Source organism: Phoxinus phoxinus, assembly GCF_949152265.1.
Source record: "Phoxinus phoxinus genome assembly, chromosome: 22".
Classification (NCBI taxonomy): Eukaryota; Metazoa; Chordata; class Actinopteri; order Cypriniformes; family Leuciscidae; genus Phoxinus; species Phoxinus phoxinus.
Window position 1 is genome coordinate 14,398,081 of NC_136897.1, and position 12,283 is coordinate 14,410,363.

Genomic DNA, 12,283 nt, shown 5'->3' on the forward strand with positions numbered 1-12,283 from the left:
ACGTTTGCCGCCGAATACGTCACTCGCATTTCTAGCGAGATGCCGCCGGCAAATCGCCGGCGGTCCGACTGCTTCATTTTCTCTGGCGGTTGCCTCTGTCTAATGGACTGCGGCCGGCTGGCGGCAAGCCGCTTTAAAATACTCTTAAAATAGTTTTGACATGAAGGATAGACTCAATGAAAAAGCTAAATTCTTCTTAAGTTCTTTATGCTTTAAGTTAAAAAAGTTTAAAGTTAAATTTTTTTTTAATTTTTTTCCAATCTTAATGTTTTATTTTTGTTTTACCTTATCAGTAGTATTAATTAGGCTAGCAATTGCGATCTGTACAAATGTTTAAGAAATTGTAAAAGTCCCTGTAGAGATTATTACAAAAAAATATTAATAAAATCTAAACACATTATGTCATTGATAAAACAGAATGAATGCGCAGTGGTTTTTTTTTTTTTGTGTGTGTGTTGAATTTTGGGCGGGGCTTATAAGACGGTGGCGCTATAAAAAACACATTCGCGTCAATTCATCACTCTACTCGAGTGCACTCTATTCGAGAAGTACAGTTCTCAGTTCTACTCGATCGCAAGTTTCTACAGCCTGCAGTTTAAACAAAGTCATCGACGTCGACTACCATCATTTAGGTAAGTACATGTTTCCTTTGTGTTTAACGCAACTGTTTTTAGTTTATATATTTAAAATCTGTAGTCATCTCAGTTCTTGCCGAACAAGTCAACGTTAGCCATGTTTACGCAAAGTTGCTAACTTAGGTACAGTGGCGGCGGCTAATAATGGGCGCCAAAATTGCAGATAATAAATGTATACTTAACTTTAAATACAAACATATAATATAAAAATCAAATAATTTACTCATAAAATATGCTGGCTGGTTGTAATTTGGCGAAAGTTTCGAAAGCCGTTGGCGGCCATTTTTTTTTATGTCTATCGAGCTTTAGCATTAACGTTAGCTATAATCGAGAGAGTCAACGCACGTATTTGCTCTGTAACGTTAGAACAGAAACAGCTGTCGTTGAACTCTGGTCCACCAGACCCTCCGGAGGGTTTCAGAGATTTCCCCATCTGGAACTGCTCCTGGATAAAGGCCGCGTTCAGCGGTAGGCCGTATAAAAAGCCTCGGCCTAAAATAATACTTATTTTGTTAACCCTTGCCAGAGCGTGAGCTTTAAATAATGATAGTAAATTTGAACTATCTTAAAAAAATATACATCATTAGAAAGATATAATACTCAGGTTTCAGTATTTGACCATTATTTTATTCTGAGAAACAGAAACTTATAGTGACAGTTATGTATTATTTTTTTACAGGAATTATGTAATAAAAAAAACTAGACCTCAGGTGCACATAAATTAGCTGTTATTTTTACGATTTTATTCTAAATAGGAATTTTTACTGAAATGTTGTTTTTAGTTTTCAGTCATAGATACAGTTTCAACTGTGAAAAACTTTAGAAATTATGGATTATAACAATGTGAATAGCCTGTCGTTAGTCACTCTAATGCACACAAAAGAATAGCATATCTACGAGCCATAAACCAGAATGGAGAAGTGCAAATGTCTGCATTGAGAGACTGAGACTAAATGGGGCAGTTTGCACCACAAAACAATGGAGACACTCGACTGAATAGATGTTTAGATGATGACAATAAACACCAGTTTTCCTTTTACAAGTCTAATTGAAATAAAGTCATAAACGTGATATTGAAAAATACTTGACTAAAGTTTTATTCTGATCGTGGCTTTAGCTGCAGTGCATTTCTAGATTGCTGCAAGCCAAATTAAAATTTAGTAGGTAGCCAAAAATTTACATCTAGAAAGCTTCAAGCCCACTTTTGAAAAATCCCCAGAAACGGTATACCCAAACTAAAACTTCATGAACCCTTTGGACTATAAACACAGTTATGATCTCTTTTGAAAGCTGACACTTTGCACTTTGTTGTAAGTTTAGAATAAATTATCGTCATAATGAAAAAAAAAATGATAAATATCTTCAAAGTCTTATAAAGTTATTAGAAATTTATTTTTATGAAATATCTTCATGATAAAAAATTTGAAGTGGGCAGTGGTCAATCTAGAAATGCACTGCAGCTATAGCCACATGTCTGACCATGTTATATTTAAAATCTGAACATGATAAGAATAAAACTCTTTATGTAGTTAAATATTTTTTAAGATCACGTTTTTCAAGATCTTGACTTGATTTCGATTAGACTGTAAAACTGGTGTTAATTGTCATAATCTAAACAACTATTCAGTGTAGTTTCTCTATTGTTTTGTGGTGCAAACTGACCCATTCAGTCTCTCAATGCACACATTTACACATCTCAAATCTGGTTTATTGGTTTATTGCTATCTATAATCACCAACGACTGGCTATTCACACTGTTATAATCCCTAATTTCTTTCACAGTTCTTCAACTTCACAGTTGAAACTGTATCTAGCACTAAAAAACTAAAAGCAAAACATTTCAGTAAACATTCCTATTTACAATAAAATCATAAAAATAACAGCTAATTTATGTGACAGGTGCACCTGAGGCTAGGTAACGTTAGCATGCTAGCTAGCCACTATACACAAATTTATGAGATTAAAACCATGTGTTTGCAAAATTACTTTATAACGCAAGTTGAGTGTTTTATATAAACTTCTGTGATCTGGTTTGGCTTTGGATAAAACAATTAGAGAGAAAATATATTATTTTCTAGTATTATGCTCAAGGATAAATTATATCGATTGCCTTTACATTATGAATATAATCTCATTATAATGATACCTGAACATAGTTTGAAGAACACACATACATCATATATCGTTACAATCATGTTTATTGAGTCATAAAACATCTTTATCCGAATGTAACAATGTTTTTTTAACGCTATTGTGATTTGTAATTCTGTGAACTTCTGTACATTTTATGTTTGAGGACAATTCTGTGTTCACTTAAATCACTACACTCAATGAATACATTTTATTTTTAACACTCACTGTTCCACATTTGGCTGATCATTTTTTTCCCCCACGTATATTCCTAACATTAACAATGTGGTTTTGTTCACATTTTTTTGCAGATACCTTGACCAGAGCATAACCGGTTATCTTCACCAAAGAGACCTACTGTGGGACAATCTTTTTGGCTTTAAAGGTAAATGCATGGTTAGTCACAATGTCTAGTTACTGGGCCAAAAGGAGAAGGATATTGAAAGGAGTTGAGAGGGACAAACAGGAAATTGCAGCTGCAAACAATGCTCTACTTGCTGTTATTCCTGACTTTGACCAAGTAAATCCTCATGTTAATGAACATCTACATGGAATGGCTACAACAAGCCATGTACAAACTGTAACCCCTGTAGCACAGGACATCATTGTTGATGAGGCATGTGAAGCTGGTGAAATGTTTTCCTCAAGCACAGAAGATGAAGATGAAGATGAAGAGGAAGAGGATTGCCTAAGGACACAATTGGCAGGGTGGGCTATTGACAACATGATCCCCCATGTGGCACTTGGTAAGCTTTTAACCATTTTGTCCAAGGATCATCCAACCCTTCCTAAAGACCCAAGAACCCTTCTGAAAACAGTGACTTGTGTTAAAACAACAGAACTCTCAGGTGGTGTATACCATCACTCTGGAATTGAAAGTGGAATATTATCGCAGTTGTTAGTGTCTCCTGAATTGCAGAAGTTGACGTCAGTTTCAATGCAAGTTAATGTTGATGGACTTCCACTTTTCAAAAGCTCAAATGCCCAGTTCTGGCCAGTTCTTGGTTTAATTGAGCAATACATTGGTAATGTCCAGCAAAACAAACTTCCATTTGTCATTGGTCTTTACTATGGGAAGAAGAAGCCAACCAGCCTTCACTTTTTGAATCCTTTTGTAGAAGAGGCACAGCGGCTTGAAACGGAAGGAGTTCTGTTTGAAGGGAGAGCACTTTCTTTCAAAATATCAACATTCATCTGTGACGCCCCTGCTCGTGCGCTTGTTAGAAATGTGAAAGGTCACAGTGGATATTATGGGTGTGACAAGTGTGTTCAAAAGGGGGTCCACTACGAGAACAGGATGACTTTTCCTCAAACAGATGCTACTCTAAGATTAGACAATGTACTCCGTGATGAACTTTCTGATGACAGTCATCAGTGTGGAGAAACGCCATTGGCATTGTTGTCTGTTGGTTTAGTAACGCAGTTCCCACTGGATTACATGCATCTGGTATGTCTTGGAGTGACAAGAAAGTTGTTACACCTTTGGCTAAAGGGACGTCGGCTGACAAGATTTTCTCCCAGCGTGGTAAAAGAGCTCTCCAGAGTACTCCTGACCTTTACACCCCATGTTCCGTGCGAGTTCAACAGGAAGCAACGATCCATGGAAGATGTTGAGCGTTGGAAAGCTACAGAATTCAGGCAGTTCCTGTTGTACACTGGACCAGTCAGCTTAAAAGGCCTTGTACCAACTCAAGTGTACAACAACTTCATGCTGCTTTCAGTTGGCATCACCATCCTACTGAATGTGTCCCTGTGTGCTGACCTTGTAGACTATGCACACAGAATTTTGGTTCTCTTTGTTGATCACTGCAGCAAGCTTTATGGAAAAGAACATGTGACATACAACATGCATGGATTAGTGCACCTCAGCCAAGATGCCAAAAAGTATGGTGTCCTTGATAATATCTCATGCTTCCCATTTGAAAACTTCCTTGGGCGCCTGAAGAAACTGTTGCGCAAGCCTACACAACCACTGGAGCAGGTTGTTCGCCGATTGTCAGAGAGAAGTCAGCACAAAAGAACAAACATCTCCAAAACAAGGTCCTTGAGAGAGCACAACCATGGACCACTCCTCAATGGTCTTCCTGTGAAAAAGCAGTATGAGGAGTGTTACTTTCAAGACTTTGTTGTGAAACGTTCGGAGGGAGACAACTGTGTCCTGTTGGAAAATAAGGACATAGTACTTATACAGAATGTCGTTGTTGATGAAATGGACAACACTTTGGTCATCTACAAGAGGTTCCGGAACGTGGTCGATTTCTTTACTTACCCTGTGGAATCTTCCAAGCTAGGCATTTTTCATTTATCTGGCCTATCAGATACACTCCACTTTACGCATACAGCAAATGTGCAGAAGAAATATTATCTTCTTCCTTGCCCGGAAGGAAAGGCTGGTTTTCCGTTGATTCACTTGTGAAAATTATAGATTTTTTTTGAAGGGGTAAGAATTTTGACGTAATTGATTTTGCCTAAAAAATTACCAAAATGTATATGTTGTGCTAATTTTTCTTGTATTTTAGATGCTGTTTGCCATTGTTCAATTTATCGACGAGGAGGATCTGCCATTTGCAGTGGTTCCGCAAGTGTGGCTCAGCGAGGGCATATGCTTTTGGCCCCCATTTACCCTCCGCAAGAAAGACAAAGGCAACAATTTAGCCATCCGCTGCACGCCTCCACACAGCACCTGGGAAAAACATAATTTTAAGTTCATGAAGGGAGCAGGTAAATGTGACTTGTGCATTTTATTTTTCTGTGTAATTTCTTTCTGTTTATGGTGCATAACTGACTTTCATTCATTGTTCCCTGATCTAGAATCTTGGCAAGAGGCGATGAGATATTTGGAGCGCTTCCAAACGGGTTCCAGCGTTGAAACGACAGACGATGACAAGAAGAGAAAGCGAAAGAGAACCTTAAATTCCAAGTACAGACCCCAGGCCTCTTCTGATGAAGAGGAGTCTAGTCTTCCAGATGCACCAGCTGTTCTGAGCTTTGAAAAAATCGTAACGAGTAATGGTAACGAGTTTTCCGTGCTGCCCGATGCTCCAGAAGTTTCATTCATTCTAGAAAACCAGGAAAACGTTCAACCATCTGTAGACTTCAGAGCTGGTATGTACAATGTATTGCTGTGATGCTTAATTTGTGATCCTGCCACTAAACTATACCCTTTGTTAGATTTTCACATTTTTGTTTCCTATTTCTCAGAACAAGGTTTCTCACCAGTAGTCCAGTCTCCACTTCTCAGAGCCAACAGTTTGAGTACAAGTAAGTGATGTTATTTGTGACATTGTTTGTCTTAAACTATTGCTTCTATTTAAGATGAGGAGTCCTTTTATGCATAATCTGTTTTTCATTAGGGCACTTGACTGCCCTGGATGAAAGGTGTCTAGGTGTGTTGTACAATACAGTAAATATATGCAATAACTTCTAACATATTATTATGTCAATTTATCAATAGGAGAAAGTCATCACTCAGTGATTGGCCCTTGGACTCCCCTGAAATCACGCGTACAGAATCAAGTTTTCAGCTATGAAGGTATATTCTAGACCTATATCTCTTAATATAGTGATTATGTTAGTCGTAAATTTGACTGACTAAACCCTGCAGAATCCCTTTTCTTTTGTTATGTAGATGTCCAGAGATTCAAGACTGAGAACCAAGCCCTGAAGGAGGAGAACCAAGCCCTGAGGGAGGAGAACCAAGCCCTGAGGGAGGAGAACCAAGCCCTGAGGGAGGAGAACCAAGCCCGGAGAGAAAGCAATGCACGAGCAGGTGAGAACATGGCACTCTTTCTTAAAGTTTACATATTTGTGTGTAATGTAGGTTCCAAATGACCATTTGCCTATCTTTTTCTAGCTTCAGATGACAGCAACTCGCTTCAAGAGCAGGTGAAGCAAGTTGGGACAATGTTGAAGACGTTTGCTCGCACTGGGCAATCAGGTACGACTTGCAAACAACACCTGTGTTTGTTAGATTAATTCCCACTGGGGCCACCTATATATGTAGTAGACCAAGATATAAATGTCATAGTTTTGTAGTTGAGGGACCAGGACTGACTACTATGTTCTTTTATTCTGGGAATCCCTTTAGGTGCAGATCAGACCCTAATCCTGCGACGTCTTGGGGAGTTTGGCGATGTTGTGCGTAGCATGGACAACAAAATGGACACCATGCTGCAACATTTCAGCGCCAATGTGTCTGTTGGAGAGTTATCCCTGCCAGGTGATCTGTCACTCCCCCTAAACACCCAGGAAGATTTGGCGTTGCTTGACAGAAGTTTGAGGCAGGATAACGAGCTCCAGGAACGATTTGTAAGTGTGCTGCTATTGTTTATAACGCTGTAGGTTAATCTAAAGTCAAATTAAGATTGTACACTGCCTATTCTACAGTCTGAATTCAAAGCCTGTCACATTTTATATTTATGTATGAGAAATGTAATTTGGGGCACTTTTTTTGGATTTTCAGCTACGTTTTTTGGCTATCAAATGTGGGAAGGACCTAAAGTCAACAGTGTGGAGAATGCTTCAGAGTGTCTTCTCTAATCGCCTTTCCGTTGATACAACTTGGACTGGTGTAGGGGAAAAAGCATGTTTTAGAGACCTGTTCCTGAAGACCATTGTTCAAAGTAAGTTAGATATTCTTTAGATATTTTTAGATAGATGTGTATGTGATGTGTATTCAAATGGAATGACAGATCTGTATTTTCTACAGGGGCCATACGGAAGAACCCGGCAACCCAGGATGCCACTGATGAGGCGGTCCAGGTTAATGTTATGCGTTACTTGAAAGGAGCATCTGACCGTGAAGGTGGAAAAAGGCGCCGCACAGCTGAGAGGGACCCACAGCCGACCCCTTAAACCTAGGCTGACTACTGACACCCCAGCATCACTGACAACTGGAACACTCACTACCCTGCAGTCTGTAACAGACTACACTCGACCAATCCACTTTTTTTTTTGTCTGGTCGATATACTTGGTAGTATTTTTCTTAATGTTTTTTTGTGATTTTATTGTTTGTGTAATGTGTTAAATTGTGAATTAAAAGCACTCTTATACAGGCGCACAAGGAATCACTGAAGATATGCCAATTTGTGTTGCCTATATTGGTGGTTGGGAAAAACCACAGAACCTGTAGTCAGACTTGAAACAATTATAATTACTTACTGTCCTGCAATTGTTAGCTCACTACGCCACGCATATCGAACTACTCCAGACATTCACAGTGTAAATCTTGTGCCCCAGATCAGCAATGCCATTATAATTGTCTATTCTACCCCAGAGCTTTACTCAATTATTGCCACTTATCCTATTGTTAAGAATTTCTTGAAAATGTGATGTTATACCTGAATTTATTTGGTATCTTGCACATTATTTGGTACCATATATCTTCATTACTTGCTATAATGTTTACTGGTAATTCTTTTCATCCCATAACTGACCTCTTGATAATATTAAAAAATATTTTAAGTGATATAATTTGCTTATAAAAGGCTGTTTTTAAACAATATATAATTTTAAACTTGCATGTTCTTTAGTGTGTACATTATGTATATATGTATCTTTTTTGTTATATTTCATTGAGCTGATATTTTGTTTCAATGACTATTACTGTACTTTAAAATGTGGAATTAAAACGTCAAATGGAAATTTATCTGGTTTGATCAATCATTATTCTTGATAAACTGCATGCTATAAATATTTTATATATATATATAATAGCGTTTGCCTCCGCGGGACGCGAAAAAGCTGCCTTTGTTATAACTGCGGCGAAACGGCGGTTGACCTGCTGGCCGTCCGCGATACGAAGGCGGTAGGAAGGCGGATGCCGCTTTTAAAAAAGCGGCTGCCGCTGGCGGTGCGCCGGCAAACGTGTTTGCGATTACGCCATACTGTCGCTTCTACTACCGCTGGAGAACCGCCGGTGGCCCGCCGACTCATTGCTATCTGGGATCACCCTAGCTGCTACACAGAGGTCATTTTAAGATAACTAACTTGTATACTTGTCAGTGCAAACTGTGAAGGGTTTAACATTTTACAGACTTAAAAAAATAGGATCATCACATCAAACAGAATTGGCAGAAGGAAAGGGGGAGAAATCCAAGCGGTTTTTGCAAGGTACTGTAGGTTGTAGCATGCAATTTGGATGCTCTGCCCTCGGCAGTTAGGGTTTGGAAAGCAGAGCTCGCTGGCATACGTCCCTCTCCTACTCTGGAAAAAGCTGCCAGTGAGGTGGGAATTGCTGAATTAGTGCCATATTAAACCTTGACACTAATGACTGTGTTCAGAGGTTGTTTTTTATAAATATTTGATGTATCGTCATCTATGGAATAGCGGGGAATGACAAAGTGAGGGAAAGAGCCAGAGGGAGGTTGAGGAGAGAGAGAGAGAGAGAGAGAGAGAGAGAGAGAGAGAGAGAGAGAGAGAGAGAGAGAGAGCACAGCATCGCACCAGAGTGAACGCTGCAGCTGCTGTAGGATGAGTATTGCTTGAATTATTACCGTCAAGTCAAGTTTTATTTTAACATGCTTTTGAAAGAAGTTTCTTTTGCTCAACAAGGTTATATTTATTTGATGAAAAACACAGTTAAAACAGCAATATTGTGAAATATTATAACAATATATATAATGGTTTTCTATTTCAATATATTTAAAAATGTTGTGTATCCCTATAATGGTAAGCTGAATTTTCACCATCATTACTCCAGTCTTCAGTGTCACATGTTCCTTCAGAAATCATTCTAAAATGCTGATTTGGTGCTAAAAAACGTTTATTATCAATGTTGAAAACAGTTGTACTGCTTACTATTTTTGCAGAAATCATGATGCATATTTTGCAGGATTTTTTTATGATTAGAAACACACACACGCACGCACGCACGCACGCACGCACGCACGCACGCACGCACGCACACACGCACACACACACACACACACACACACACACACACACACACACACACACACACACACACACACACTCTTTAGTTGAAATAGAAATCAATGTGTAAAAGTATCAAGTCAAGTCGTGCAATATGGCTCTATATCAAGGCATCGGTCTTGAAGTAGCTACATTAGTGCCAGTACACTTTTTCCAACACCGTTGGTTCCTGAAGTATTTTTTTCCATTCATTTTTCCCATAGGGATTTTCAAAAAAGTGCTATAAGCCATGAACCAAGCAATAATGTATTTTAAAAATCGGACAAAACCGTCCATCAGATGAGACATAAAACCGAGGTCCTGACTCTCTGTGGTCATTAAAATTCCCATGGCACTTCTCGTAAAGAGTAGGGGTGTAACCCCGGTGTCCTGGCCACATTCCACCCATCGTGGAATTGGCCAGTTGGCTCTATCACTCTCTCTCCTCTCTCCACTATAGCTGGTGTGTGGTGAGCGCACTGGCGCCGTTGTACTGTGGCTGCCGTCGCATCATCCAAGTGGATGCTTACACTGGTGGTGGTTGAGGAGAGATCCCCTGATATGATTGTAAAGCACTTTGGGTGTACAGTAGTACATATGAAAACGCTATATAAATGCCTCATTCTATTCTATTCTTCTATTTTAAAAAGATAAAGGTACAACTTACAAAACCGCTTTAATGATGGAAAGAACTACAATCCCATATGAACCATTGCGAACAACGATCAAATTAGAAACGATAGAGAAATATAAAACTATTCATTTAAAGTTGTTGATTATTTTCTATATAACAATGTATTTTCAGTTTATTGCAAAATATGGATTTTATAGTTAGGTGTATGTATTCAACCAGAAGTTTCAGCATGAATTAACCCCTTCTTTTACACCACCTATTTTGGCAGAGGGTGCATACCCAAAATAAAACAAGATTGCTGCTCATGAGCAACAACATATATTTTGAAAGCTGAAACTTTTCTAGAAACATATCTAGCAGGTTGTCAAAAACTCTTGTTGTCTGAATACTGGTATGGCATATATCTCTAGTCACGCAAAAACTATTTACAGATGGAAAATAAGTGGTAGAAACTTTGGCACCTATAGGTGTCCAGAGACGTAGCACATATGCAGTGTTACTTGCTTGATTGTTACTTCAGGGATTGAGATACCTGGGTTTTCCCAATACATCCATGAGAATTTCCTTCGACACTACTAAACTTGACAACTTTTTGATTAGAGTTTAGTGACTCTAAAGGTGGTGATTTTTCTCCCGCAACTTTTCCAAACTGTTATTAAAAGACAATAGTGTACAACAAGATCTACATGAACAGAAAACAATAACCAGGTCACCTTTCCCTGCTCTTTGAACATGTCAGTTTGAATTGTAATACCCTAGAGTTGCGATGCTACTGGTATCTATTTTTAAATCTGACAAAAATACAATAAGCAAACATGCAGAGTGTAATGAATACCGTTCACGGAAAAAATCATCCTCGCTGTAAATTACCGAGGGAGACATCTGATTCTGTGTGAAATTCTAATCCATATTGATCCAGTCAAGCTACCGATAAGAACGGAGATAAATATTCTTAGTTATTAAAGGAAAAGCCCCAGGCAATTACTAGCGTGATGGCTTAAGCTATTAGTTGGAGTTGAGTTATCAATGGTCGGAAGTGGATGAGGGAATAATCAGTTCGTATAACCTTGCTAGCGTGACAGTGACCTGTGAATATTGTTATAATATAGAGCAAACTGTGTGTATTTCACGAGCTGCACCTCTGTGGCAGCAGTCCAGAGCAGCAGACTCATTAAAACAGAGAAACTCACAGAATGCAGCTTTAAATAGGAAAACAGACATGACCCTCGGATATCAAGACCAACTTGAAAGGACTTTTCCTCGCCCATTTTAAAAGAGAAGAAAGTGCCTTTTCATGATGGGTAGTTTGAACTGCATTAGCTTGCATAATTTAAGGTTAATGAGACAACAACCCAGCATGAATATAGAATCTCATCTCATCTCTCATCTCAGCTACTCCACGACTGTGGGCGTTCATTAAAAAGGGATCGGGCAGAATGTTTTAATGATTTGTGAAACCATTAGAATTTCAGAGCGCTATTACATCATATTCGCATCCATTCCCCAGCGTTTCCCTCTCAAAGAGAAGCTGCAGACTCATTTAACATCCTCTCAAATGTTGGGGGAGATAATTTGCTGTTGAGTAACCCCATGAAAACGAAATGATCACTGGCTCAGGATCAGTTGCATGCATTTGTTACTTGAACCTCATGGAATGAAGAGAGTCCATAGTATTCATGTTAGCAGCTATACTGCTGATTTCACCAAGTGCAGCATATTCCTGGATCAACATCTTTGTTGATCCTGGAACGACATTCCAATCAACCAATCAGATTTGAGGGACACGTTTACAGTTTATGTCAAGTTGTGGCTTACAGCCAGAGTTAGGTGCTTCTACATCTATTCATCTACAATTTCCCTCTTATTTTAAGGATAAGGTATACTAGGTAAGGTTAGGTTTAAGGGTAGGGACTAACTTTTCAGACAATAATGTTGTATATAGCATTTATAACCATTATGTACATCACTTTG

General features: G+C 38.8%; 1 protein-coding gene across 5 annotated transcripts; it reads left to right on the top strand.

The window, feature by feature from the left end:
• Positions 1–473: 473 nt before the first annotated feature.
• LOC306990822 (uncharacterized protein) lies at positions 474–8,403 on the top strand. 5 transcript variants are annotated; one of them, XM_079598095.1, is made up of 11 exons: positions 482–632; positions 3,077–3,150; positions 5,285–5,486; positions 5,577–5,870; positions 5,967–6,026; positions 6,220–6,297; positions 6,394–6,534; positions 6,619–6,702; positions 6,853–7,073; positions 7,228–7,387; positions 7,474–8,403. In XM_079598095.1, the coding sequence occupies exons 3-11, from the start codon at positions 5,285–5,287 to the stop codon at positions 7,617–7,619; spliced, it is 1,386 nt and encodes a 461-aa protein (XP_079454221.1). In that variant the 5' UTR covers positions 482–632; positions 3,077–3,150; the 3' UTR covers positions 7,620–8,403. The 5 variants fall into 5 exon arrangements, with proteins under 5 accessions (XP_079454220.1, XP_079454221.1, XP_079454223.1 ...); XM_079598097.1 differs by having other exon boundaries at positions 5,967–6,020; XM_079598098.1 differs by lacking the exon at positions 5,967–6,026 and having other exon boundaries at positions 483–632.
• Positions 8,404–12,283: the final 3,880 nt, after the last annotated feature.